The sequence below is a fragment of the Alternaria alternata genome, assembly GCF_001642055.1.
Source record: "Alternaria alternata strain SRC1lrK2f unplaced genomic scaffold CC77scaffold_2, whole genome shotgun sequence".
In the NCBI taxonomy this organism is placed as follows: Eukaryota; Fungi; Ascomycota; class Dothideomycetes; order Pleosporales; family Pleosporaceae; genus Alternaria; species Alternaria alternata.
Window position 1 is genome coordinate 1,672,635 of NW_017306191.1, and position 21,170 is coordinate 1,693,804.

At 53.0% G+C, this 21,170-nt stretch overlaps 12 protein-coding genes across 12 annotated transcripts; 6 read left to right on the forward strand and 6 right to left on the reverse strand.

The window, feature by feature from the left end:
- Positions 1-93: 93 nt before the first annotated feature.
- CC77DRAFT_926085 (alpha/beta-hydrolase) lies at positions 94-1,098 on the reverse strand (the record flags this gene model as incomplete). The annotated part of the gene is made up of 3 exons (XM_018533896.1): positions 94-270; positions 324-599; positions 649-1,098. The coding sequence occupies 3 exons, from the start codon at positions 1,096-1,098 to the stop codon at positions 94-96; spliced, it is 903 nt and encodes a 300-aa protein (XP_018391004.1).
- Positions 1,099-1,821: 723 nt separating this feature from the next.
- CC77DRAFT_926761 (Adaptor protein complex sigma subunit) lies at positions 1,822-2,531 on the reverse strand (the record flags this gene model as incomplete). The annotated part of the gene is made up of 3 exons (XM_018533952.1): positions 1,822-2,269; positions 2,319-2,401; positions 2,463-2,531. 3 exons carry the CDS (start codon positions 2,529-2,531, stop codon positions 1,822-1,824), a joined length of 600 nt encoding a protein of 199 aa, XP_018391005.1.
- A 111-nt stretch (positions 2,532-2,642) lies between these two features.
- Positions 2,643-3,518, forward strand: CC77DRAFT_954775 (arabinogalactan endo-1,4-beta-galactosidase). Its single transcript, XM_018535463.1, has 2 exons — positions 2,643-3,082; positions 3,136-3,518. Exons 1-2 carry the CDS (start codon positions 2,738-2,740, stop codon positions 3,391-3,393), a joined length of 603 nt encoding a protein of 200 aa, XP_018391006.1. The 5' UTR covers positions 2,643-2,737; the 3' UTR covers positions 3,394-3,518.
- A 138-nt stretch (positions 3,519-3,656) lies between these two features.
- Positions 3,657-3,959, reverse strand: CC77DRAFT_926914 (diphthamide biosynthesis protein 3; the record flags this gene model as incomplete). The annotated part of the gene is made up of 1 exon (XM_018533960.1): positions 3,657-3,959. One exon carries the CDS (start codon positions 3,957-3,959, stop codon positions 3,657-3,659), a length of 303 nt encoding a protein of 100 aa, XP_018391007.1.
- A 99-nt stretch (positions 3,960-4,058) lies between these two features.
- CC77DRAFT_335553 (exocyst complex component Sec6) lies at positions 4,059-6,786 on the forward strand. The gene has a single exon (XM_018531306.1). The coding sequence runs from the start codon at positions 4,242-4,244 to the stop codon at positions 6,531-6,533; it is 2,292 nt and encodes a 763-aa protein (XP_018391008.1). The 5' UTR covers positions 4,059-4,241; the 3' UTR covers positions 6,534-6,786.
- A 911-nt stretch (positions 6,787-7,697) lies between these two features.
- CC77DRAFT_1005174 (hypothetical protein) lies at positions 7,698-8,178 on the forward strand (the record flags this gene model as incomplete). Its single annotated transcript, XM_018523329.1, has 2 exons — positions 7,698-7,804; positions 7,890-8,178. The coding sequence occupies 2 exons, from the start codon at positions 7,698-7,700 to the stop codon at positions 8,176-8,178; spliced, it is 396 nt and encodes a 131-aa protein (XP_018391009.1).
- Positions 8,179-8,485: 307 nt separating this feature from the next.
- On the reverse strand, positions 8,486-9,355 carry CC77DRAFT_1057358 (hypothetical protein; the record flags this gene model as incomplete). Its single annotated transcript, XM_018528006.1, has 1 exon — positions 8,486-9,355. One exon carries the CDS (start codon positions 9,353-9,355, stop codon positions 8,486-8,488), a length of 870 nt encoding a protein of 289 aa, XP_018391010.1.
- A 693-nt stretch (positions 9,356-10,048) lies between these two features.
- On the reverse strand, positions 10,049-10,897 carry CC77DRAFT_1005176 (hypothetical protein; the record flags this gene model as incomplete). Its single annotated transcript, XM_018523330.1, has 1 exon — positions 10,049-10,897. The coding sequence occupies one exon, from the start codon at positions 10,895-10,897 to the stop codon at positions 10,049-10,051; it is 849 nt and encodes a 282-aa protein (XP_018391011.1).
- An 830-nt stretch (positions 10,898-11,727) lies between these two features.
- Positions 11,728-13,029, reverse strand: CC77DRAFT_925979 (NUC189-domain-containing protein; the record flags this gene model as incomplete). Its single annotated transcript, XM_018533891.1, has 2 exons — positions 11,728-12,264; positions 12,316-13,029. 2 exons carry the CDS (start codon positions 13,027-13,029, stop codon positions 11,728-11,730), a joined length of 1,251 nt encoding a protein of 416 aa, XP_018391012.1.
- Positions 13,030-14,229: 1,200 nt separating this feature from the next.
- CC77DRAFT_1057360 (Bromodomain-containing protein) lies at positions 14,230-16,962 on the forward strand (the record flags this gene model as incomplete). Its single annotated transcript, XM_018528007.1, has 3 exons — positions 14,230-14,324; positions 14,397-16,855; positions 16,904-16,962. The coding sequence occupies 3 exons, from the start codon at positions 14,230-14,232 to the stop codon at positions 16,960-16,962; spliced, it is 2,613 nt and encodes an 870-aa protein (XP_018391013.1).
- Positions 16,963-18,269: 1,307 nt separating this feature from the next.
- Positions 18,270-19,805, forward strand: CC77DRAFT_926704 (TIP49-domain-containing protein; the record flags this gene model as incomplete). The annotated part of the gene is made up of 4 exons (XM_018533947.1): positions 18,270-18,422; positions 18,473-18,692; positions 18,745-19,292; positions 19,338-19,805. The coding sequence occupies 4 exons, from the start codon at positions 18,270-18,272 to the stop codon at positions 19,803-19,805; spliced, it is 1,389 nt and encodes a 462-aa protein (XP_018391014.1).
- A 163-nt stretch (positions 19,806-19,968) lies between these two features.
- Positions 19,969-20,734, forward strand: CC77DRAFT_335580 (DUF1674-domain-containing protein). Its single transcript, XM_018531307.1, has one exon. It carries the CDS (start codon positions 20,191-20,193, stop codon positions 20,716-20,718), a length of 528 nt encoding a protein of 175 aa, XP_018391015.1. The 5' UTR covers positions 19,969-20,190; the 3' UTR covers positions 20,719-20,734.
- The last annotated feature ends 436 nt before the right edge of the window (positions 20,735-21,170 follow it).

Consider the following 21,170-nt stretch of genomic DNA (forward strand, 5'->3'; position numbering starts at 1 on the left):
GGAATATGTACATCGAAAGGTCTCTGTGTCGTCGATACTGCCACGGTAAGGACTTGGCTACTGTGCATGGCAGATCTTTGCGCTTTCACAGACCTAGGCAAAGCCGAAGAACTTCATGTCGTCCGCGCCCCGAATAGGCACGGTGTGTCCAACATTCTGTGCATAGATACCCTGGACATTAGGACCATAGATAGTCCTCGTGTAACCGCTTTGGGGGTCATTGGCCTTTGTGCTCTGCGGCTTGTTGTAGTCGTAGCCGAAAACGCCAGCCTGTGTCTCGTTAGCATTTGACTGACTCATGAGACAACCGCGTAACTACTTACCCATTGCTTCATCGTCTCCTGGTAGTTCTGCGGGCGAAGGGTAGTGTCTGCGCTACCGTGGTAGATCTGCATCTTGGGACGAGCACCAGTGTAGCTGGGGTACATGTTCTTGACAACATTGGCCCAGGCTGCAGGGGTGGCGATAGAGTTACCCTGAGCGCAGGTGCTGTTCCAGGCGTCGACACCACCCGATGCAGAGACGAAGCAGCCGGCGCTTACACCTGAGTAGACAATGGCGCCCTTGAAGAGTTCAGGGTAGGTTGCTGCCATGACGTTCTGAAGAGACGTTAGCATGTCAATACAAGTGGAATTCGAACGAACATACGGTCATCATAGCGCCACTGCTGGAACCGGTAACGAAGACCTTGGAAGCATCCGCCTTGTACTGGCTGACAGTCCACTTGACCATGTTGGCAATGGTGTTGCTGTCTCCTCCACCCTCGTGGCTAAGCGTCGCCTTGCTGCTAACATCCCAGCAAGTACCCTCATGAGGGGAAGATGGGTAGATGACAATGAAGCCATACTGCTCAGACAACGTCTTGTAAGGGCTGCCAGTGTAGTATGCTTGCGCTGATCCAGTGCAGTAGTGAATAGCAACGATGACTCCTGGTGAGGCCGCAAGCTTCTTGGGCACATAGATATAGAAGCCCGCTTTGGTAGGCGCAGCACCGAATGAGGTGACTTGGGAGAGGGTGCCAGGCGTCACGGCACGTTTGCCGAGAGTCGCCGCTGCGGCTACAGACAGGAAGCTGGTGACAGCAGTGAGGAAGCGCATGGTGTTGACTAGAGAATGAATGAATGGATGGGTGGTTTCAATTGTCTTGGGATTGGGCCCTCTTATAAAGCTTGTCTTCAGCCGAAGCGTGTGTGCGGTTCAAGGGATGCCGTATGCATTAAGAGGATCTCCCCGAAACTATCCAGCAATCAGCAGCAGCGGAAATGAGGTCACGCAGTTCTGGAATAAAGTGTTTCTCCCCACATCTTCGGCGCCACAGCATAGATGAAGAGCCCACGGTTGTTATTCGCCTTCTAGTCGTGCTTGGAAGGGAACTAAAGGCGTATAGATTAAAAGCTTGTTTCCATTAATCCCAGCTCGGCAAAGGCTCCACGCGCGACGTTTCGAACATCTCCCGACCCTTGACCTTTACCATGTGTTTACCCGGTCCGGGGGAATTTCCTGAAGTAACCCCACAGATTGTGTAAGCATGCGCCATGCATCTGTAGACGCCTCGTAATGCCTGGAAGAATTATATCAATGTCTACCGAGTCGGTGTGGATGGCATGAGCGCGTCTGGAGTAGGGCCGAGGAGTCTGACAGCGTTCCATGGGCCAGATCCAGAACCAAGCCCTGTTCGAGGAACAAGTTCTAGTTCGGCCGTTGCTTGTCGCTTCTTGGTATGATGGAAGCGTAGTGATGTGGGCTGCCGGGTGATGCTGGGGGGTCCAATGGTTTTGACGGTGAAAGTTCTGGCATCGCAAACCTCGTGCAACTTCTTCATCATCTCCCAGCCCACATACCGTCTCCTCTTCCCAGACCGCCGAATGTCAGTCCGCCCATGACACCACCACCGCCTCCTCCTCCACCAATGTTCTTCCCTTCGTTGACGGGCCTCTTGGCTACTCTTCCCTGTGCCTTGACGCCTTGAATGACCTTGTCTAACTGCGTCTCCACCACCACGCCGCCTACTATCATCTCACCCAGTGTCGCATGTAGTGTCTCGAAGTTGAAAATCAGATCTAGCTCGCATACGTTTTCGAAGAGGCCGTCGAGCGCCTGCACAAAGACCTGGATAAGATCGAGGAGCGCGAGAGGCGATTCGGTAGACGTGGAAATTACGATAAAGTAGAGGGTCGCATAGTGGCGGTAGGTGACGAGTGACGGTGTATCGTTGTGAGGAGTCGTGGGCGTGCTAGATTTGGAGCTGCTGGCGAGGAGCGGTGGGAGGCTAGACGTGTGTTAGAGGGGTACGGGGCTGAATTCACGAGGCGACATACGGCAAGAAGTTACATGCTGAGTTTGGACGGTTGGCGACGAGGGTGAAGATCTCGGAAATGAGTCGCTGCTGGACGCTGGTTTCCTGGGTGGTGGTCAGCCAGTCAGTCTCGCAGCACGATGCTAGATGACATGTCGTGTAATACCAGCTGTGTGTAGAACTTGGTCAGGCGCGGCTGGCCGGCGTTGTTGAAGACAAGGACGGCGTTGATCATGGTGGTGATGTTTTGGTGGTGTTGCTATTGGCTTTTGGACAATGTCCCGCCGAAGGATGCGGGGAGATGGGCGAGGGTCCATGCTCCAGCTCCAGTTGCTTCCAGCCCAGGAACAGAAGCCTCTCTCCCGTCCGCTACTCGCCAATCTCCACCACCACCAAGAATAATTCTATCAATTGCTCTCTACCCATTCCACATCCATCACAATGAAGCCAGTCACTCGATTTGCCGGCACAGCCATCCGTCGCGCCGCCCGCACTTCTCTTCGCGTCCAGTCGCCCGTCAATTGCATCATCGCTAGCAGGGTCCCAGCTATCAGCCATGCCGCCCCGGTACGCAGCTTCCACGCATCAATGGGCATGAGAGTGGGCATGATGCCCGACTCAGAAGACCCCAAGCCAAAGGAGAGCGAGGCCCACGACGAGCCTGGCAAGCCGACCGAGCTCTCAATAGAGGAGTTCCACGAGCGCGCAGACCACTACCTGGGCGAGCTGCTGCAGAGGTTAGAGGAGGCTCAGGAGAACGACCCCGCGATTGAAGTAGATTACTCGGTAAACCTACACTACACAGCATACTCCAGCACTTGACACTAATCCCACCACAGGCCGGCGTCCTCGAAGTCACCTCGCAACAGAATACCTTCGTTTTGAACAAGCAACCTCCAAACAAGCAGATCTGGCTCAGCTCCCCGATATCCGGTCCCAAGCGTTTCGACTGGGTCGTGGCACAAGAGGGCATGGACTTCAAGGAGGGTGGAGGCATCGGCGACTGGGTGTACATGAGGGACGGCAGCTCGCTGACTGAGATTCTCAGGAAAGAGCTGGGCGTTGACGTCAGTGTTGACGATGAGGTCCCGCGTTAGGACAAGCGGGCTATGCCTGGTAGCACATGCTCCATCTAACACAGTGTGGCCCTGAGCACACATGATTCAACGGTAGCCAATAGCGAATAGCGAATAGCGACAATGAAGTTTGATTGCGCACGCTCAACTCTGCTTCCCAGGCTGCGGTCACATAGTATAACCAACATGCTTCAAACGCCCAATATATGCATTACAACGCCGTAGATGCTGAGAGGCTAGGATGAGGTCCTCCTGCGACAGTATGAAAATAGGAACTGGGGAATCTAGGCGGCAATCGCAACGCTCTTGGGCGCATCGTCGTTCTCGGGCGGGAGATCGGACTGTCGCGTATTAGTCTTCGCTTCTGACATGTGAGGACGGGCACAGCATACCGGGTCGAAGATGATGCGTATCATCAGACTACAGCTGGGGCAGCGCGCAATGTCTTCTCCGTCGCGCATGTCATAGATGGAGATCTCGAAGCGGTCGCCACATGGACATGGGTGGTGGTAGATCTGCAGAGTCTCATCGTAGAAACAGTCTTCGATCTCGACTTCGTCGTAGAGGTTGACTTCTTCGTCGGCCATGGTCTTGTGGGCGTGCGCGTGCGTGCAAAGAGCGGATGAGTTTGTCGGCGACTGCGAGGAAGTGGCGGGGTGGGAACTTTTGCCCGCAGCGCACCTCCGGCACGCTAGCCCTCGACCTGCATCAGCCCCAGACTACTACTACCCGCCGTCCATTCACATCACCAAAAGCTCCGAACACGTATAGCAACACGCCGCCCGCCCGCCTTCCTATAGCACCACCCCGTCTGCCACCTTCCCCCTACCATGGGCGCGTGCCTGCCAAATTGATCCACGTCTAGCACCATGGACGATGTCGAGTCGGCGACGGTCAAGCTCGCGGAGCTGCTGCGACACCCGGAGGACCTCGACAAGATACCTGGACTCAAGGCCGAATTCACGCGCAAGAAGGCGGCCGTCGACGGCCAGCTCCGCCATGGTCTCAAGGAGCAGCTCGAGTTGACCCAGTCGGGCATGAGCAGCATCACCGAGGGCCAGCGCACCGTCAACCTGATCAAGGAGGAGATGATGAAGATAGACAAGCTATGCGCCGAGGCCCAGAATATGATTCAGGACTTCCCGCACATCAACCTGGTAGCCCAAACACACAAGAACTTTGAATCCGTCGAGAAGATGCGCAACGACATCGAGGCTTTCGAAGACCGCCTGGAGAACCTCGAGATCCTGCTGGCACAGGACGACGAAGACCCCGCCAACCAGCCCAATTTGTTGCAAGTCCACTACGGCCTGACGCAGCTACGAGACATCCGCGACGAGGCCATGGGCCAGATCAAGAACAGCGATACCTCCACCGAGCTCATCGACAATCTCACACTAGAGAGCGGCGTCACCGTCCAAGACCTCTTCGCGCGCTTGGACGACGTCGTAGAGTGGTTTGACAGACATGTCGGGGAGGCATGCATAAACTTGATACAGCTGGTACAGACCGACAATGTAGGCATGGTGGTTCGTTTGGCCGTCGTAGTCGAGGAAGAAGAAAAGACGGACAAGAAGATCAAGGCCCTGCAGGATGCGCAGAGGGAGTTTGGTGATCTTGCGTCTCGCTTCAAGTCCATTACCCAAGGACCCAAGGAGCTTCGCGGCTACAAGGAAAAGTTCATTACTTCCATCGAATACGTTTGCAAGGCGGAAATGGACGCGGCGAGAGAAGAATTCATGCAAGACCCGGACAAGATCGAAAAGTCCTTCAAATGGTACTTTAACAACCTCAACACAGTCAAGTTGGGCATGGTCGATCTCATGCCCAAAAAGTGGAAGATCTTCGACACATATACCAACATCTACCACAAGCAGATGCATGACTTTCTTATGGAGTTTGCCGACGATGAAGCTCTTGGACCGCAATATCTGCTAGCTGTCATCAACTGGGTGGACAAGTACTACGTGAAGATGCAGAAGCTTGGGTACTCGGAAGAGCAACTGCAGCCGCATGTCATCGACAACCGCAGTCCCGAGCTGATACGTACCTACCGCTCCGTCATCATTCAAGCCGTCGACCAATATATGGAACGCATTAACAATCAGGATAGACAAAGGTTCCTGGAGCAAGACAAAACAGCATACGAGACCAACTTTGACGGCATCACCCAGACCAGATCACTGGGAGATATGTGGACACTCTTCAGCCAGAACATTGGTGTCGCCGCCAGTAGTCAGCGTCCTGACGTTGCTGACGGTGTCGTTGACGCCATGTTCCGTGCCTTGTTGTCTCGCCAGCGTATATGGACTCAGCTCATTGATGATGAAAAGACTAAATATCTCGGACCAAATTTCGTGCAAGACGAGGATGAGACCTATGTCTTGCAAGAATGGCTTATCGCGCTCGCAAATGACCAAATCATTTGCATTGACGACGATATTGATGGTAGTGGTGGAGCCTCGTTCTTGACTGTCTTTGAACGCGAAGTCACGCCCATTGTCTCGCAAGACTACATGATCGACAAGCTGGCCAGGAACGTGGATGAAGCGAAGAACGGTTATATCGACATTTCATCTCACTGCATACAAGTTTTTAGCGAGCTCATCTTTATTGTCGATCTCAAGCCTGTGCTTGGCAAGTTCTTTACACCGGAATGGTACTCGAGGACTGATATGGCTTCTATCATCACAACTTTCAAAGACTATGTGGAGGAGTTTATCCCCCGCATTCACCGCTCCCTGCGGGATCTTATCATCGACTCTCTCGCCGATGAGTTGCTTGTTCAGTATCTTGGGGCCGTGCGCAACAAGGGTGCCAAGTTCAAGAGAACGGACCAGTTTGCAGCAAAGATGAAGGATGATCTTCTCACAGCGTTCGAATGGTTCAGGACATTCGGCGAGCAAGGTGCCGACATCATGCAGCGATGGCGCGCTGTGCAGGAGTTCCTCAAGCTGCTTGAATGCGACAAGTCGCAAGTGCAGTTTGCGTACGTTGAGTTCAAGACTGCTTATCGCGATGTTACTATTACATGGGTGGAAGCTGTATTGAAGACGAGGGACGACTTTGACCGGAGCATGTTGAATGCGGTTAAAGCAAAGGCTGCAGAACCTATTGGGGAAGAGTCGCCTCCTGATCCGATTATGGGCAGGGTGAAGTAGAGCTGATTTTGGCATTTTTCGGCTGCTGAGGCGTAAGCATGTCTGGCGTTGGAGGTGTATTCATACTGGGTCAGTGTTGCAGCCACCGGAACGCGGCATCACTAACGACTCTAGAGCAATACGGTATACCCCGGATTTCTGTTCGTTGCTAGATTAGCGAATACGAAGTTCCTCACATCACCTTCTGTCTACTTGACGATCAGCTTACTATGGTTTTCTCGTCGCAATACCTTTGCTCTTCCAGTATGACGTCTGCGACTCCCCGCCCACAGCTCGCGGTCTCCTTTAATGCATAAAAGCGGATTTGAGCGAGAATAAGAGGCAAGATCGACAGGTACATTTCCTTACCCGCGGAACATTCATGTTCACGCAAGTAGCCTAAACGGAAAGGGGCTAGCGTCAGGGGTCCACCAACGTCTCAGAATGGTGGAAGGCGCCGCGTGCTAATATCGTGCCGCTCCTATCAAAATGACCTTCATATGTCGGCCGCTTTGTTAGTTGGTGGTTTGATTGGGGATGTTTCGAAACAACATGTTCTCCAAAGACACGTCGAATGCCTTCATGCCAAAGTATTCAACGACTGTGAAACGAAAAAAAGTACAACGCAAAGTTATGCGCGCAAACGGAAACCACAAAAAGCCCAGAAGACGCGCAACACTCCCCCACTACCATTGACGCAACTTTACGGCTTTCAAAACTTCAAGCATCGCGCTCCTACCACCCGTCGATCAACCAACACAATCTCCGCTATCGCTCATCCCAACCTGTGAACCTTTCACGTAGCTCGCCACACTTGTCGTGCAAGGATCTCCCATCCAATCTAGACCAGCAGCCGCGAGGAAATGAATCACTGCAGTCGATCGTTGAGCGAGGCTGGCGCGTCCTAACCCACATGCGATACCACCCTTCCATCTCTCCGTTATATGACTGCTAATATGAGCCCTGTATAAGACCCTGTGTACCGCCTCGTGTCCTACCTCTCATTCTTCTTCATCCTACAATCTCCAATAATCAATAGTACTTAGTATACTATTAGCCACTCTTTTTTACCTTGCAAGCCAAGTCCAACCACAGTCTTTACTACCAACAACTCGACGTTTGTCTCTTTTGATACCCATCTTCTTACATTCACCAACACCTTTCAACAAACCATCAACCATCAAAATGCGTTTCTCCATCGTCGCCGCTTCTCTCATCGCAGCTGTCGCTGCTCAGTACCCCTCTGCTTCTGAGGAGGTCTGCTCTGCTGCCGTCACTGTCACCGTCACCGAGTAGGTCTGCCCTTACATATCCCTGCCATCCTGTCACATTCAATCCCTTCTCGTGTATATTCGGATCATTAACAACTCCCTCCAGGACTCTGGCACACACCCCCGTCGCCCCCTCCATGTCCAGCGCCTACTACCCCACCACCACCCCCATGGCCGCTACCCCCTCATCCCCCGCCCCCGTCATGGGCGGCACCGGCGTTCCCATGGTTCCCGATGCGTCTTCCGTCGGCACCATGCCCGTCGCTTCCGGCACTGCTGCCCCCAGCGGTAGCGGAACCGGTGCTCCTTACCCCGAGTTCACTGGCGCTGCTTCCGGCCTCAAGGTCGGCGGTGCGCTTGCCGGTGTGGGTGCCGTTGCTGCTCTCTTCTTGTAGAGAGTGAAATCTTGCTAGTGGGAGAAGAGGGGGAGGGAGATTGTTGATACGATACCCTAGGGGATTAAGATACTGTTTCTTATGTAGTCTTTGAATTGATGTGGTTTGAGCCGGATGTGGCTTAGCTTTGTATGAGATCTCTCCATCTGATGTTGAGGCCGTGATCGATAGTGATGTGTAGATGCAGTGAAGAACCGATGAAAGTTAGTGCAAGAGACATCGAGATTGATATTTATTCAGTCGCCAGCGATCCATCGATCACGAGACTGTGTCTATGAGATACTAATAGCAAGCACAGCATGTATAACTATGACTTCTTCATCTTCTCAATTTTTCGTTGTATTCTCTTCCATAGAATCCTCAAACCATTACCACTACCGTCACCCCTATTCTTCTTCACTAGTTTACGACTCGGCCTTTGAATCATTTTATGGTACCCACTCTCCCTCGCCGCTGGGTGCGACGGCGGCTGCAGGTAATGCGACGGCGGCGGGTAGTAGTTAAAGTCCGGTCCCTTGATAATCGGTAATGCGCCCTGAATCTCTGGGCCCAATACCACACCATCCACGTTTTCTTCTCGGACAGGTATTGCTTCAACTTGTATCGACTCCTCGAATTGTTCGATAGCGACATCCGGTTCTATAGCAACATTTAGCAGTTCTTCAGTAAGGTCTGTACTCCACCGTATCGCATCTCCGCCATTTTCATGTTCTTCAGCATAGAGGTCTATATCGCTGGGAAGAATGTCACTTAAATGTGTCGTTTGGGGTGCCAAATTGCTTTCCACGGCTGTTTCGGCAGTAGACAAGTCTGTTCTAGTAGACGAGTGAACGGATAGTGGAGGGTTGGAGTTTATACCGTCATCGTGGAAGCTACGAGGTGTCGGATAGGCTGGTAGTGTGGATATGGGTGTGGAGAGATGACGATTGCGGAAGAGAGCGAGGTGTGGTGATGGAGGTAATACGGGAGATGGAGGCAGAACAGGAGAATCGCCACGAATACTTGTTGAGCTCGAAGACGGAGTGGCGCTGAGGAGGAAAGTTTGGCACCCAGCAGATGGGGGGAGGGTAGGTGAATTGACATGGAAGGTTGTGGTCGTGGGAGTTGGACTGAGGAGGAAGGTCTGTTGAACTGGAGCATTAGTGGTAATGGTTATGTCCTGACGACGTCGAGGCATCGTGGACACTTTTTGTGTGGACTTCATCATAGGACGTGGACGGACAATGGGCCAACGGATGATGCGCCGACGAATGACAGATCGGTGGATGATAGGCCGAGGGGCGGTGGGTCGAAGGCTGGTTGGTGTGAGTGGTGTTGACTGGGAAGGTGCCTTCCAAGGAAGACATGTCAGTCGATAGAGAATAAGTGCTGCGTAGATGTACATTGGAGCTGAGTTATATGGTAGAAAATGGTCAGGTACGTATGTTGTTCTTATCACATAAGTAGTATATTAAGGTCTAGTTTGACAAGGGCATTGTTTTTCGGAATATGCGTAGAACAAAGACGTGATATGAGTAGTAAAATCGAGGAAGAAGACAAAGACTCGATCATGTTGGATTTTACAAGCATCAATGAGACTGAGGTACTGTAACCATCTAGCTCAATGTAGATATGTGATTCGACTCACTATGCATTTCACCTGGCTGGGACTCACATATGTAGCTGACCCGATTCTCGATCCGGAAGATTACTTGCTCTCCAAAGCAATGTCTCGGATTGGTTTGCGCACCTCGTCATCACCCAGCTGTTCGACGCCTAACAGCTTGTTGTCGTCCAACTGCTTCCAGCGCAGGGCGGAGATCAGCTATTTGTAGTCAGTGGCTCTGCTACTTCTCGCAGCTGAGTTCACATCATATTTCATCATCTTCAACTATTTCCGGTCGCGAGCAATTTGCGACCAAAGATCGTCACTATCAGTCTCAGAACTCTCCTTCTCCTCCTCAGTACGAAGAACAGGACGCATGTGATGATCCAAACGCACTACCTTCTTCTCGCCCGTTTTTGAATTCGTGACCGTCATGGTTCTTGGTCTCAGTAAGTTATCAACCCGGCCGTAAAAGCCATCACGATCAAACCCGTGGCCGAAATTGTGGGAAGAGGGCTCGCATGTTCTATCCCTCACTTTGTTAACAGCGAGTTCCCCATCAAGTTTGAAACGAGCCCGGAGATCGGAACAACTACTTACGAGGCGAAGTTCCACCGTACGCCAGTCATCGATAGCTTCTTTAGCGGGGTCCTTGTTACTCGCCATCCACCTCTTCCACTCACGCAATGTCTTATCCTCTTCACTCAATTCAGCCAAGTCGGCCGTGCATTGGGTAACGATCGTCGGCGCACGCCGTCTATTCGACCTAGGCCTAGGGTCAGCATCGTACGTGTTTGTATGCGGAGCAAATTGAGCCCGTGAGTCACTTCTATGACCTACTTGGATCAGTGTATACGGAGACGCCGTTCCAGTCAGATGTTGAGGCTGTGTCAGTGATGAATCTGTAGGTACGATGCGTTGGGTGTGTAGTGTAGGAGCCATAGGTATGTTAGCCCGATTTCTGGTATCACGTCTGGTAGTCCAATCTCTCGACTCTGATAATTCCTCGTTGGTGAGGCGCCGAGTGTGATGCGTAGGAATTTTGTGTCCGATAGCCAAGTTTCTTTGCTCTAGTTGTTCTTTGGTGAAGCGCTCACTTCGAAAGGCAGGACGAATATTGCGTCTATTAACCATGGTTTTCCGCTCTAGTGTCGTTGGTGAGGTTTAGTGGGGTTGCTGGTCCTTGTTTCGTCGCAATCGTTGTGCCAAGAGACTGGCGAGTGTAGTATCTAAACGGCTAGAGTTACGCTTTAGGTATGTTTGTCCTATTATGGTCAATGGAACCAGTTGTGGAGAATCGAAGGTACGCGACTCACGTTCCTGACAGCTGGTATCTTGTATTGGAAAAGATGGCCTGAAGCTGTGCGACGCAGCTCTGGGTACGGTTTGTTGCGGTCGATGAGATCGCCGTTGAAATCTAAGACTATAGCGTAAACCTTTCCCGCCTAGCCAGGGTAGATATGGCTGAAAAGCTGTCCGTTTTCTCTGCGTCGAAGTTGTGGATGAAGTCCAGATTGGGATGGTTCGCTGTTAAGTTTTAGGAGTACAGCGTCGAGGTGATGAGTGCTAGATTTCATGTTGACAGAGTTATGAGAATGTTGTTATATCAGCGTCAGAAGAACATTGTGCCATGAGACGACAGCTCGCTGTGCACAGTTAACGCGACAAGGCTTCACAGCAGGGACTGTCTCTGAGTGACGAGAAGGCAAAGACGTGTCTCAGAACAGCAAACTGACTGATTGTATGAAGTACCTTTAATTCCATGACATGCAAACCAACGGTGTCTGCAAAAGCGATGCGTTGAAGAGATCTAAACTTCGTGTAGATTGCCGTAAGTAAGGTATCAACGCCACCTAGATGAACGCCTATGCGTGAATCCCATTTTGGATGATCGGACGCGCCAAGCAGTTTGGTTCGCGGGCCGTCGTAGACTGTACAAATATTACGAACCTCCTCTTCCATACTCAGCGCCGGCTCTTAAGTCCTGCCCGTGCGGCAGTTGACCGTCGCTCCGGTTTCGATTCGTCTCCGCTCTCGGAGTCGCCATCTTCCAGGTCGTCGCTCATGGGTTCCGACATATCCTCGCCCTCGTCATCGTCCGTCTCTTCCGCCTCGTCGTCGATAAGGTCCTCGTCAGAACCTTCGCTGCCTTCATCAGAAACGTCTTCCATCTCCATGTTCAGGCCCATGTCGTCTGAAGAGCTTTCATCTTCATCGTCCATCTCCGCGCGCGATCGTTTCGGGGTCGCAGTGGCACCATCGACAGACTCATCATCGGAGACGTAGTCGTCCTGACCCTCGACGTAGACTAGCGCTTCGTCGGCATCGTCGTTGGCGGCTTGGTTCCGTTTCCTCAGATCAAGTTGAGCTTGGAGCATATCCAGGCGACCTTTCAACGACATGAGCGGCATGAGACCGCTCGAGCGCTCTTTCAAAACTTTGTTAAGTGCGGTGAGCTGCTTGACGATTTGTGGTTGGGAAGCGAGGTATCCACCGTGGGCCTGTTGATGTGTCAGTTGTTGCCTCCTTCAAGTCGGATGCGGATTGCTTACAGCAAGACTCCATTGTACCCAAGCCATCAACATGCCTGCCCGGCCAGGGCTTCGGTGAAGTCGCTCAGCCAACCTCTGCAACAATGTGCCAACCAATGGCGATGGCAACCGCTCTACAGTAGCGTATACTGACTCTACATCCACAACCTGGAGACATGAATCGAGAAGCTCCTTGTCGTTGGTGCGCAGGGCTTGGGTAAGGACAGTGCCGAGAGAGTTTGCGTTCGGCGGTGCAAGAGGGCGATTCTTGGTCGTCGTTACTGTGCGCTCGGGGTTGGGGTCAAATGCATCTTCTACGCTGATGATTCGTGATTCTTGAACAGGCTCAGGGCCCTCTGCGCGCAGCCGGTCTCCGAATGTAAGCTCTTCCGGCTCCGCGGCATTGTCGTCATCGGCGGCGGCGCCGTTTGGTGTGGGATCCTCCTGCTCACTCTCTGAATCGTCTTCATTCTCTTCCTCGGCGCTGCTGATCTCAATGACGTCTGCATCCAGCATGTGCGCATCGGCCGGGCCTTCGACAACAGCAGTGGCGTCGTCGACTCTGTCTGCTCGCGCGTTCTTTGAGCCACTTGTCTTTGCCGTGGGCTTTGCCGCATTTCCATTCACTAATGCTTTGAGGCCATTCTGACGGACTGTCGCAGATGATTGCGCCAACTTGGGCTTCTTCGCCGGCCGGCGGTCGTGATTCTTCGGGGTTGCTACTGCGGCGGGCATTGTGGTAGGCACAGTGGATGTCGAGGGGTCGCTGACTGGGCGCGTGGATGCCTTGACCGGAAGTTTGTTCAAGGCTGTGGTGCTGCAGCCTGAAGCAATGCGCAAGATGCAAGTGGTCGCAAAAAATTTGGAAAGAGCGAATTACCCACCCCTGCACGCACGGGCCTTGTTGACAGGGATCATAGTGTAGAGCTGTCGAGCTCGCTGCGACGCGTCGACGGCATCTGTTCCAGCAACAAAGTCATCGGGAGGGTAGCAGAGCCGTCCAAGTTGAACGCGCAGGTGTCGGAAGAGAGCAGATAATCCCAAAACGCGGCGTTGCGGGTGCGGATGCTCAAGTGGTCGGCAAGGACACGTACCCGTCCAGGTTAGTGGCAGGTCAGGGGCTGCTGCGAGGCTTGGCTCGGAGATGGAAGGGCCGGGCTACTTAACCCCAATGCCTCTCCTCTCGCGTCTGTCTTCGACGTTCTTGAGTCCATTTTCTTGATCTGCCTCCAATCAATACGCGCCTGCTCCCGATCACCCAACCTTACTCGCACTCCCCCGCCACACCTTCGTCACCTGTCCGAGATCCGTCACATCTCGACAAAAGTCTAGGCTGCTGCACCAAGTAAATCCGACATAATTAATATTGCGCATCCATCCCCCGTCTGTCTGCACCCGCTTGACACTAGCGCTCACCGCCCGCCCGTCTGAGCATCCAGCCCGCCGTCACCATCCGTGCACTACATCACCAACGTTTGTGTTGTCGCACATCTTGAGAGAGGGCGCACAGCTGCACCACTCCGTTATTGCCTCTGCCTTCCACGCGCTTGGCCCACCATAACAAACGCGTCGGCGCTATAAAGTCTGACTCATCACCGACCGCCGTCCACTCTTTGATACCTCGCCGCCGCCACCATCTGGTACGTAGTCACGTGCGTTTCAGCCTCTGCAACATATATTCCTCACTGCCCCTCCTGATCCCTCGCGTCACTTTACCGACGCTAGCCTCACCCTCCGACCCCACCTTCACCGCAAACGCGCCCACTCACCCCTCTCATTGCCGTGTCCGTCGTCAACACGCGTATTCTTGCGCAGTCGCGTGCGCCCGAAATGGCAATCGCTAACAACCCCAGATTAGCAACAACATCAAACACAACACATCCTCTGTCAGCCGCGCGCAAACCCGCCTTTCACTTTCATGGCCCTATGGCAGTAATGACATCTCCCACTGTCGACAAAACCTCCCTGGACCTTAAGGCGAGCGCTTTTGCGCCGGCAGACGCAATGGCGGTAGACACTGAGGCAAACGGGTAAGTCGCTCTTCCCTTTACTCTTCATCATGTCTCCCCTCTCACCTTACGCCACCTACTAATACCTAGTAGCGTTCACGATGTGCTCTTCGACGACCCAGAACCAAAGACAACCCTCAACGAAACCGCGCAATCAAAACCAACCACCAACGGCAATCACGTAGATATGGATGCATCAGTGCTTGCAGTCGAGCCCGCCGTCGAGCCCACTACCAACGTCTCTGCTGGAATCGACGGTGTCGCACAGTTTCTGCCTGACAGCCAACAAGATAACAACTCCTTGTTTGGTGACGAGGATACTGGTGCCACGGTTACCAACGCCGTAGAAGCGCCAACTTCAGACGTGCGCGACGAACCCGCAACTGCCGAAGAGCTTTCCTCAGCGACCCAGGCAACAGCCGCTAGCACCCAAGAAGTACCCGAGACGCAGATTGTCGCCAAAGAGGAAGCGCCAGCTGAAGACAGCATGGATACCACCGCCGATGCACCTGCCGAGTCGAAACCTACAGAGTCATCCGGAGCACCTACAAAGCCAATGCACGACCTAACAATCAAGACCGACAGCGATGCGGCTACTGCGCCCCCATCTGTTGCTGCTCAGTCTCCAGCTATTGTAGATCGTGAGATGGAAGATGCTCCGTCCTCGGGCAAAGTCCGTCCCCGCGAGGATGATGATGACGATATTCCCGACGCGAAGCGCACAAAGACCGAAGAAGAGATGAGTGCTCAGACCGACTTCAAGCTCCCCGAGTTGCCCAATCAAACGGAGCAACCCAGCACAAATGGCGGTACTCCAGGACCGGCTTCCGACTCTGCACACGAGGCATCAGGTGTTCACAGGGCTGTTGATTGGGAAGAATGGCCAACCACTCCGATGACGGACGCACAGAACAAGTTTCTTCTTGAGCGGATAAGGAACACGAAGAAGATCAAGGTTTCGATAGCGTTCAAGGATCCTGTTGACCCCATAGCCCTCAACATTCCTACTTACCCTGACATTGTCAAGAACCCCATGGACTTGACTACTATGGAACACAAGTTGAAGGACAAGAAGTACACTTACGTAAGGGATTTCATGGCAGACCTCGATCAGATGATTACCAACAGCGAGCTTTTCAACAACAAGCAACATCCTGTAACTCAAGCAGGATACAACCTCCGCGCTTACTTCTTGAAAGGCATGGGTAAAATGCCCCGAGGTGCTGCTGCTGAAGAGCCACCTAAGCCGGCAAAGGCAAAGAAGCCATCAGTAAACACTTCGTCAAAGGCTCGACGTGAGTCTCGTGTTGCACCGCCTAATGTCAAATCTCCTGCCGTCGCTACTCCTGCAGCAACCTCACCTCAGGCTGCCTGGCCTCTGCAGCAAGACGGCACGCCGTTGATTCGACGTGATTCGTCTACTACAGACGGTCGTCCAAAGCGAGAGATTCATAGGCCTTCGAAGGATTTGCCTTACACCAACGCAAAGCCGAGAAGGAAGAAGTTTGCGCAAGAACTCAAGTTCTGCGAGTCTGTGCTTACCGAGCTCATGAAGCCAAAGTACAGTGCAGTTACTTACCCGTTCATTGCTCCGGTAGATCCTGTGGCGCTCAACATTCCGTCCTATCTCAAGATCATCAAGAAACCAATGGACTTTGGTACGATTGAGAAGAATCTGAAGAATGGCGTTTACCAAAGTGCCAAGGATTTCTACGCGGATGCGCAGCTCGTTTTCCAGAATTGCTACAAGTTCAATCCTGAAGGTGACGCCGTCAACCAGATGGGGCACAAGATGGAGGATCTGTTTGAGAGCCTGTGGAAGGAGAAGGCCGACTGGCTTGCCCAGCATGCGCCTGCTCCTGAACACTCGCCCAGCGACCTCTACTCTGACGAAGATGATGAGGAAGATGAAGACGAGGAGGAGATAGACCCTGCTCAGGCTCAGTTTCTTGCAATCCAGCAACAGATCGCACAACTGAACGCCACAGCGCAACAACTTCTGCAGCAGCAAACTGGTGGCAAACGTGCCTCACCCAAATTGCCTGGCAAGAAGAAGAAGGCCGCCGCGCCACCAACAAAGCGGAAGAGTCTTCCACTTGCGGTGCCACCGCCTGCGAAGCCTATCAAGACTGCACCGGTCAAGAAGGTTAAGGCTCCTGCGCCTCTGAGTTTCGCCCAGAAACAGGAGATCTCAGAGGGCATCAGTACGCTTGGTGACCTTGATATGCGTAAGGCAGTCCAAATCATCAGAAATGGCTGTCCACACCTTGCGACCGTGAACGATGACGAAATGGAGCTCGACATGGACGAGATCAACGATGATACGCTCCGGGAGTTGTTGAGGTTCATCAAGTCTCTGCGCGGTCCCAAGGGAGGTGCCGTAGCTGATGATGATTTTGAGCCACCTAGGCAGGTGACGAAGCAAGCTGCGGCTCGACCGAAGAAGAATAAGCCTATGGGCAAGAGTGAACAGGAGGATAACATGCGCAAGATCCAGGAGAAGCTGCAGTCGTTCCAGGGTGGTGCGTCGGGATCCAGCCAGTCTCCGCCTGGTGAGTTGTTAGTGCGTGCACCTCTCAATCATCAACTAACCTTTGTAGTGCATGATGCATCCAGCGACGACGACGAGTCCAGCGGCTCCGAGAGCGAGGAAGAGTAATCTTCTTCGGCAAATAGTCCTCCTGTTTTCGCGTGAAATCCTGGTTCGATGATTGGTCCGATCTCCTTCCTTCTCCTTTGACATGATCGAACATGCGCGTCTTGCCTTCTTCTTGATACTGCGGTCGGTGCGCATCGGGCGTCGTTAGCCATGGCGAGAGATCTGAGACAGACATCAGTGCTTGCTCGAGCTTGCAGGCGCTCACTTACCACCAAACCCACGCACACACACAACCAACGAACACATCGATGTATAGTATTCTCTTGCCCACCGACCCCACCCTAGAGGTGCCATGATCATGGTACCAATGCCGACAACGGATTACGAGTGACGAGGTTTGTCTTTTTAGGTCCTTTTGGTCGAAGGCATGGGCTGCGCGCTGTAACAAGCATTTGGCGTGGTGGTTCTACCGAAAATGGGGGACATGCGAGTAGTCTTTTGCTGTATGAATATGCTGCTCGTGTCGGCGGCCTGAATAAAATCCAGATAATATTGCCAAATGTGCGTTGTGCCTCGGTGTGTGATGTTCCATAATCTCTGGTCTTGGCTCGGTAGTGTACTCGAGAGTGGATGCGACTAACCAGGCGAGGCGGGATCCGAAGGAAATCGCTGTTGAGGGTGTTGTGTATTCTGTGGCGTCTTGCATGCGTACCTGTCTCGGACCTAGGGGCGTTTCGTGAGATACTCCGTGTTCCGTCAGGGTGAAGGAGTGGCCGTTGGTTGTTCGGAAGAGGATGTTCCGAAGGGGGGGATATCAGTGATGGCGGTACTCAGGGCGCGAACATGTGCTCCTGTAGGTAGTGGTCTGTAGTAAGGTCAGTACTCGGCACAGCGAGAGGAAGGTCAGATACTGTACGTTCTGTTGGCCCTTGGCCCAGGCAGTGACCCTGACTGCGCCGCCGTGTGACGGTCACTGATAGGCGACGCCATGGAGGAAAGAGGGATGGTGGAAGCCCTCAACATACCAGCAGGCTGCGATGCAGAGAGCGATGCGATAGTGAGCGAGTGCGCAGTATTGCGGGCAGCCCTGTGACCTGGCTTGGGACAGTGAATGCCCTGCTGCTGTGAGTGGAGGCGGAGGGTGGGGATTCAAGCGGGTGACTGACATAGAGCGCCGGCGCTGCGGTCGACGCGCTAGCTGTGCCTTTCGCGAACTGCCATCCCTCCCAAAACTTCGAGCTCAAGACACCCAAAACAACGCGCGCCTACCTATCCACACCATCGCCACACCGCCTACACGAACTCGACCGTCATCCCGATACCAAATCATTATCGTTTGATAGAATTGAGTGCTTGCGACGCCGAAAATGACGACGGTGCCTGTCAGCGAAGTCAAGAGCACGCACGATCGCTCAGCCAGAACCGCGGCGCATTCCCATATCAAAGGACTTGGCCTATCAAGCGATGGACGCGCAACTCCCGCAGCTGGTGGCTTTGTCGGCCAAGCTGCAGCACGAGAGGTACTTGCAACTTTCGCTCGCTGCTTCAGCCTAGGTACTAACCAGCGCAGGCGTGTGGTTTAGTCGTCGACCTTGTCAAGGCGAAGAAGATGTCCGGCAGAGCTGTACTACTCGCAGGTGGCCCTGGAACTGGAAAGACCGCATTGGCATTGGCTGTGAGCCAGGAGTTGGGTACCAAGGTGCCGTTCTGCCCCATCGTTGGCAGCGAGATCTACTCTGCCGAGGTGAAGAAGACCGAGGCGCTTATGGAGAACTTCAGGAGAGCAATAGGTGCGCATTCACTCAATCTGTGGGTACAGGATGCACTAACACTTTGCGCTAGGTCTTCGCGTCAAGGAAACCAAGGAGGTCTATGAGGGTGAAGTGACAGAGCTTACGCCTGAGGAAGCTGAAAACCCGCTTGGAGGCTATGGCCGCACCATCTCGCATCTCCTCATCAACCTCAAGTCGGCCAAGGGCACGAAGAAGCTGCGACTCGACCCATCCATATACGAGGCTATACAGAAGGAGCGCGTCCGTCTAGGCGATGTTATCTACATCGAAGCCAACACGGGTGCTGTGAAGCGTGTCGGACGATCGGACGCCTACGCGACCGAGTTCGATCTCGAGGCAGAGGAGTACGTTCCTATACCAAAGGGTGATGTTCACAAGAAGAAGGAGATTGTTCAAGACGTCACTCTGCACGACCTAGACGTCGCCAACGCGCGGCCGCAAGGTGGGCAGGACATCATGAGCATGATGGGACAACTGATGAAACCCAAGAAGACCGAGATCACAGAGAAGCTGCGGTTAGAGATCAATAAGGTCGTTAATAGGTACATTGACCAAGGTATCGCGGACCTGGTACCTGGTGTACTCTTCATCGATGAGGTAAGATAGCACTTTCTAAAGTTTGGGTTTGACTAACATGCGCAGGTTCACATGCTCGACCTCGAGGCTTTCACATTCCTGAACCGCGCCCTTGAATCTCCCCTATCACCTCTTGTCATCCTCGCGTCGAACCGCGGCAACACACATATTCGTGGTGGGGAGAACCTGCCTCCTTCGGCGCACGGCATCCCGACCGATCTCCTCGCACGTCTCCTTATTATTCCAACACACCCATACGGGCCTGCGGAAATCAAGTCGATCATCTCCACCCGAGTTACGACCGAGAAACTCAACATCTCGGGTCCAGCTAAGGAGAAGGTCAGCGCGCTTGGTGAGAAGATTAGCTTGCGATATGCGCTGCAACTCCTGGCTCCAGCGAGTGTACTGGCAGAGGTCAATGGAAGGGAGAATAAGCAAATCGAGGTGGACGATGTGGAAGAATGTCAAAACTTGTTCTTGGATGCAGGAAGGAGTGCGCGGGCACTGGGCGAGACGAATGGATACATTGCGTAGATTATGTGCTGTAGTTTTGTACGATAGCCTGGCGTTTGGATGCAGAGGACGGTGGGCGTTTCTGACCCAGAAGGGACGATAGCTTTCTAAAAAGTTAGACACAACATGTACTGGGGATTTTGATATCACGAAAATAATTCGGAACACGGTGCAATTACACTGGAAGGTTGTAGAAGAGAAGTGTGATGCACATCCACGATGTACGAAAATCCGACCTCCGTTGCCACTGCAGGGCTCCGATTGGCTCCGTCAAGCCGCGGTCCCGATCTATAGTCAAGAAGGTCGTCTTCGCCATCGACTTACAAACAGCTTCCACCACACTCGCGACAGACCTCGCATAGTATATTCGCCCCCGAAAGTCCCATCACACATTTAGCCACCGACCATGGCTGCCTCAACGCGCACAGTCGCGCGCCTTCCCCGCCAGCTCTCCCGTCGCACATTCAGCATCTCAGCTCGACATGCTCAAGCACCCTTTGGCTCGGGCCCAGCACCACCCCGCCTACCCAAGGAAGAGCAAGAACTCTTTGAGAAGCTGCAAAAGCAAAGCACTGGCGCCTTCAGCACACCCAAAGACATTGAAACCCCAACCTCCAAACCAAACATCCGCATGCAAATCAACCAGTCTCCAGACTCGTCATCTCCAACACCCGCCTCCCCCGCCTCCAGGTCAAGACCACAAATAAATCAGTCACCCGACTCAGCTCCCGAAGTACGGTTTGAGAATGGCAAGGAAATCAAGAAGGGAGAGGAGTTTCATCCTAATATGAGGAGAGGGGCACCGCCGGAGTTTGAGGGTGATGTTAATCCCAAGACGGGGGAGGTGGGCGGACCGAAGAATGAACCTCTTAGGTGGGGAAGCACTGGAAAGACGGGTGATTGGAGCTATAATGGGAGGGTTACTGACTTCTGAGAGAAGCGTTGCTAGATATGGAAGATGCAGATTCAAGTGTCAGATAAGAAGACAGGAAATGAAGACGAGCATTGATGCCAGAAACAGCATAGGGTTCTGGATATGTATATACTGGGAACAGCTTTGGAGGAAAAGAACCAGCTAGGGTTTAGGCGGTGAGATACACCCTTGTGTACAAAGATCAAGAGATGTTTAAATACCGTTATAGAGAATTCGTGCTTTGACGCATTCATCTGCTGCGGAACTGCCATCCAGCACCTTTGAACTCAAGATCACGCTCTACTGAAATGTAACGAATGATTTACTTGAATATGAGTCAAGGTCCGCATACGCATTCCGAAGGATCATCATTGTGTTGGGAAACGGAACAGATTGTGCTGAGGAAATCACGCATGCTGCTGCAGTCTACGCGCGAATGAGACATCACTAGTTTGGACTCGGAAAGTTTTGAG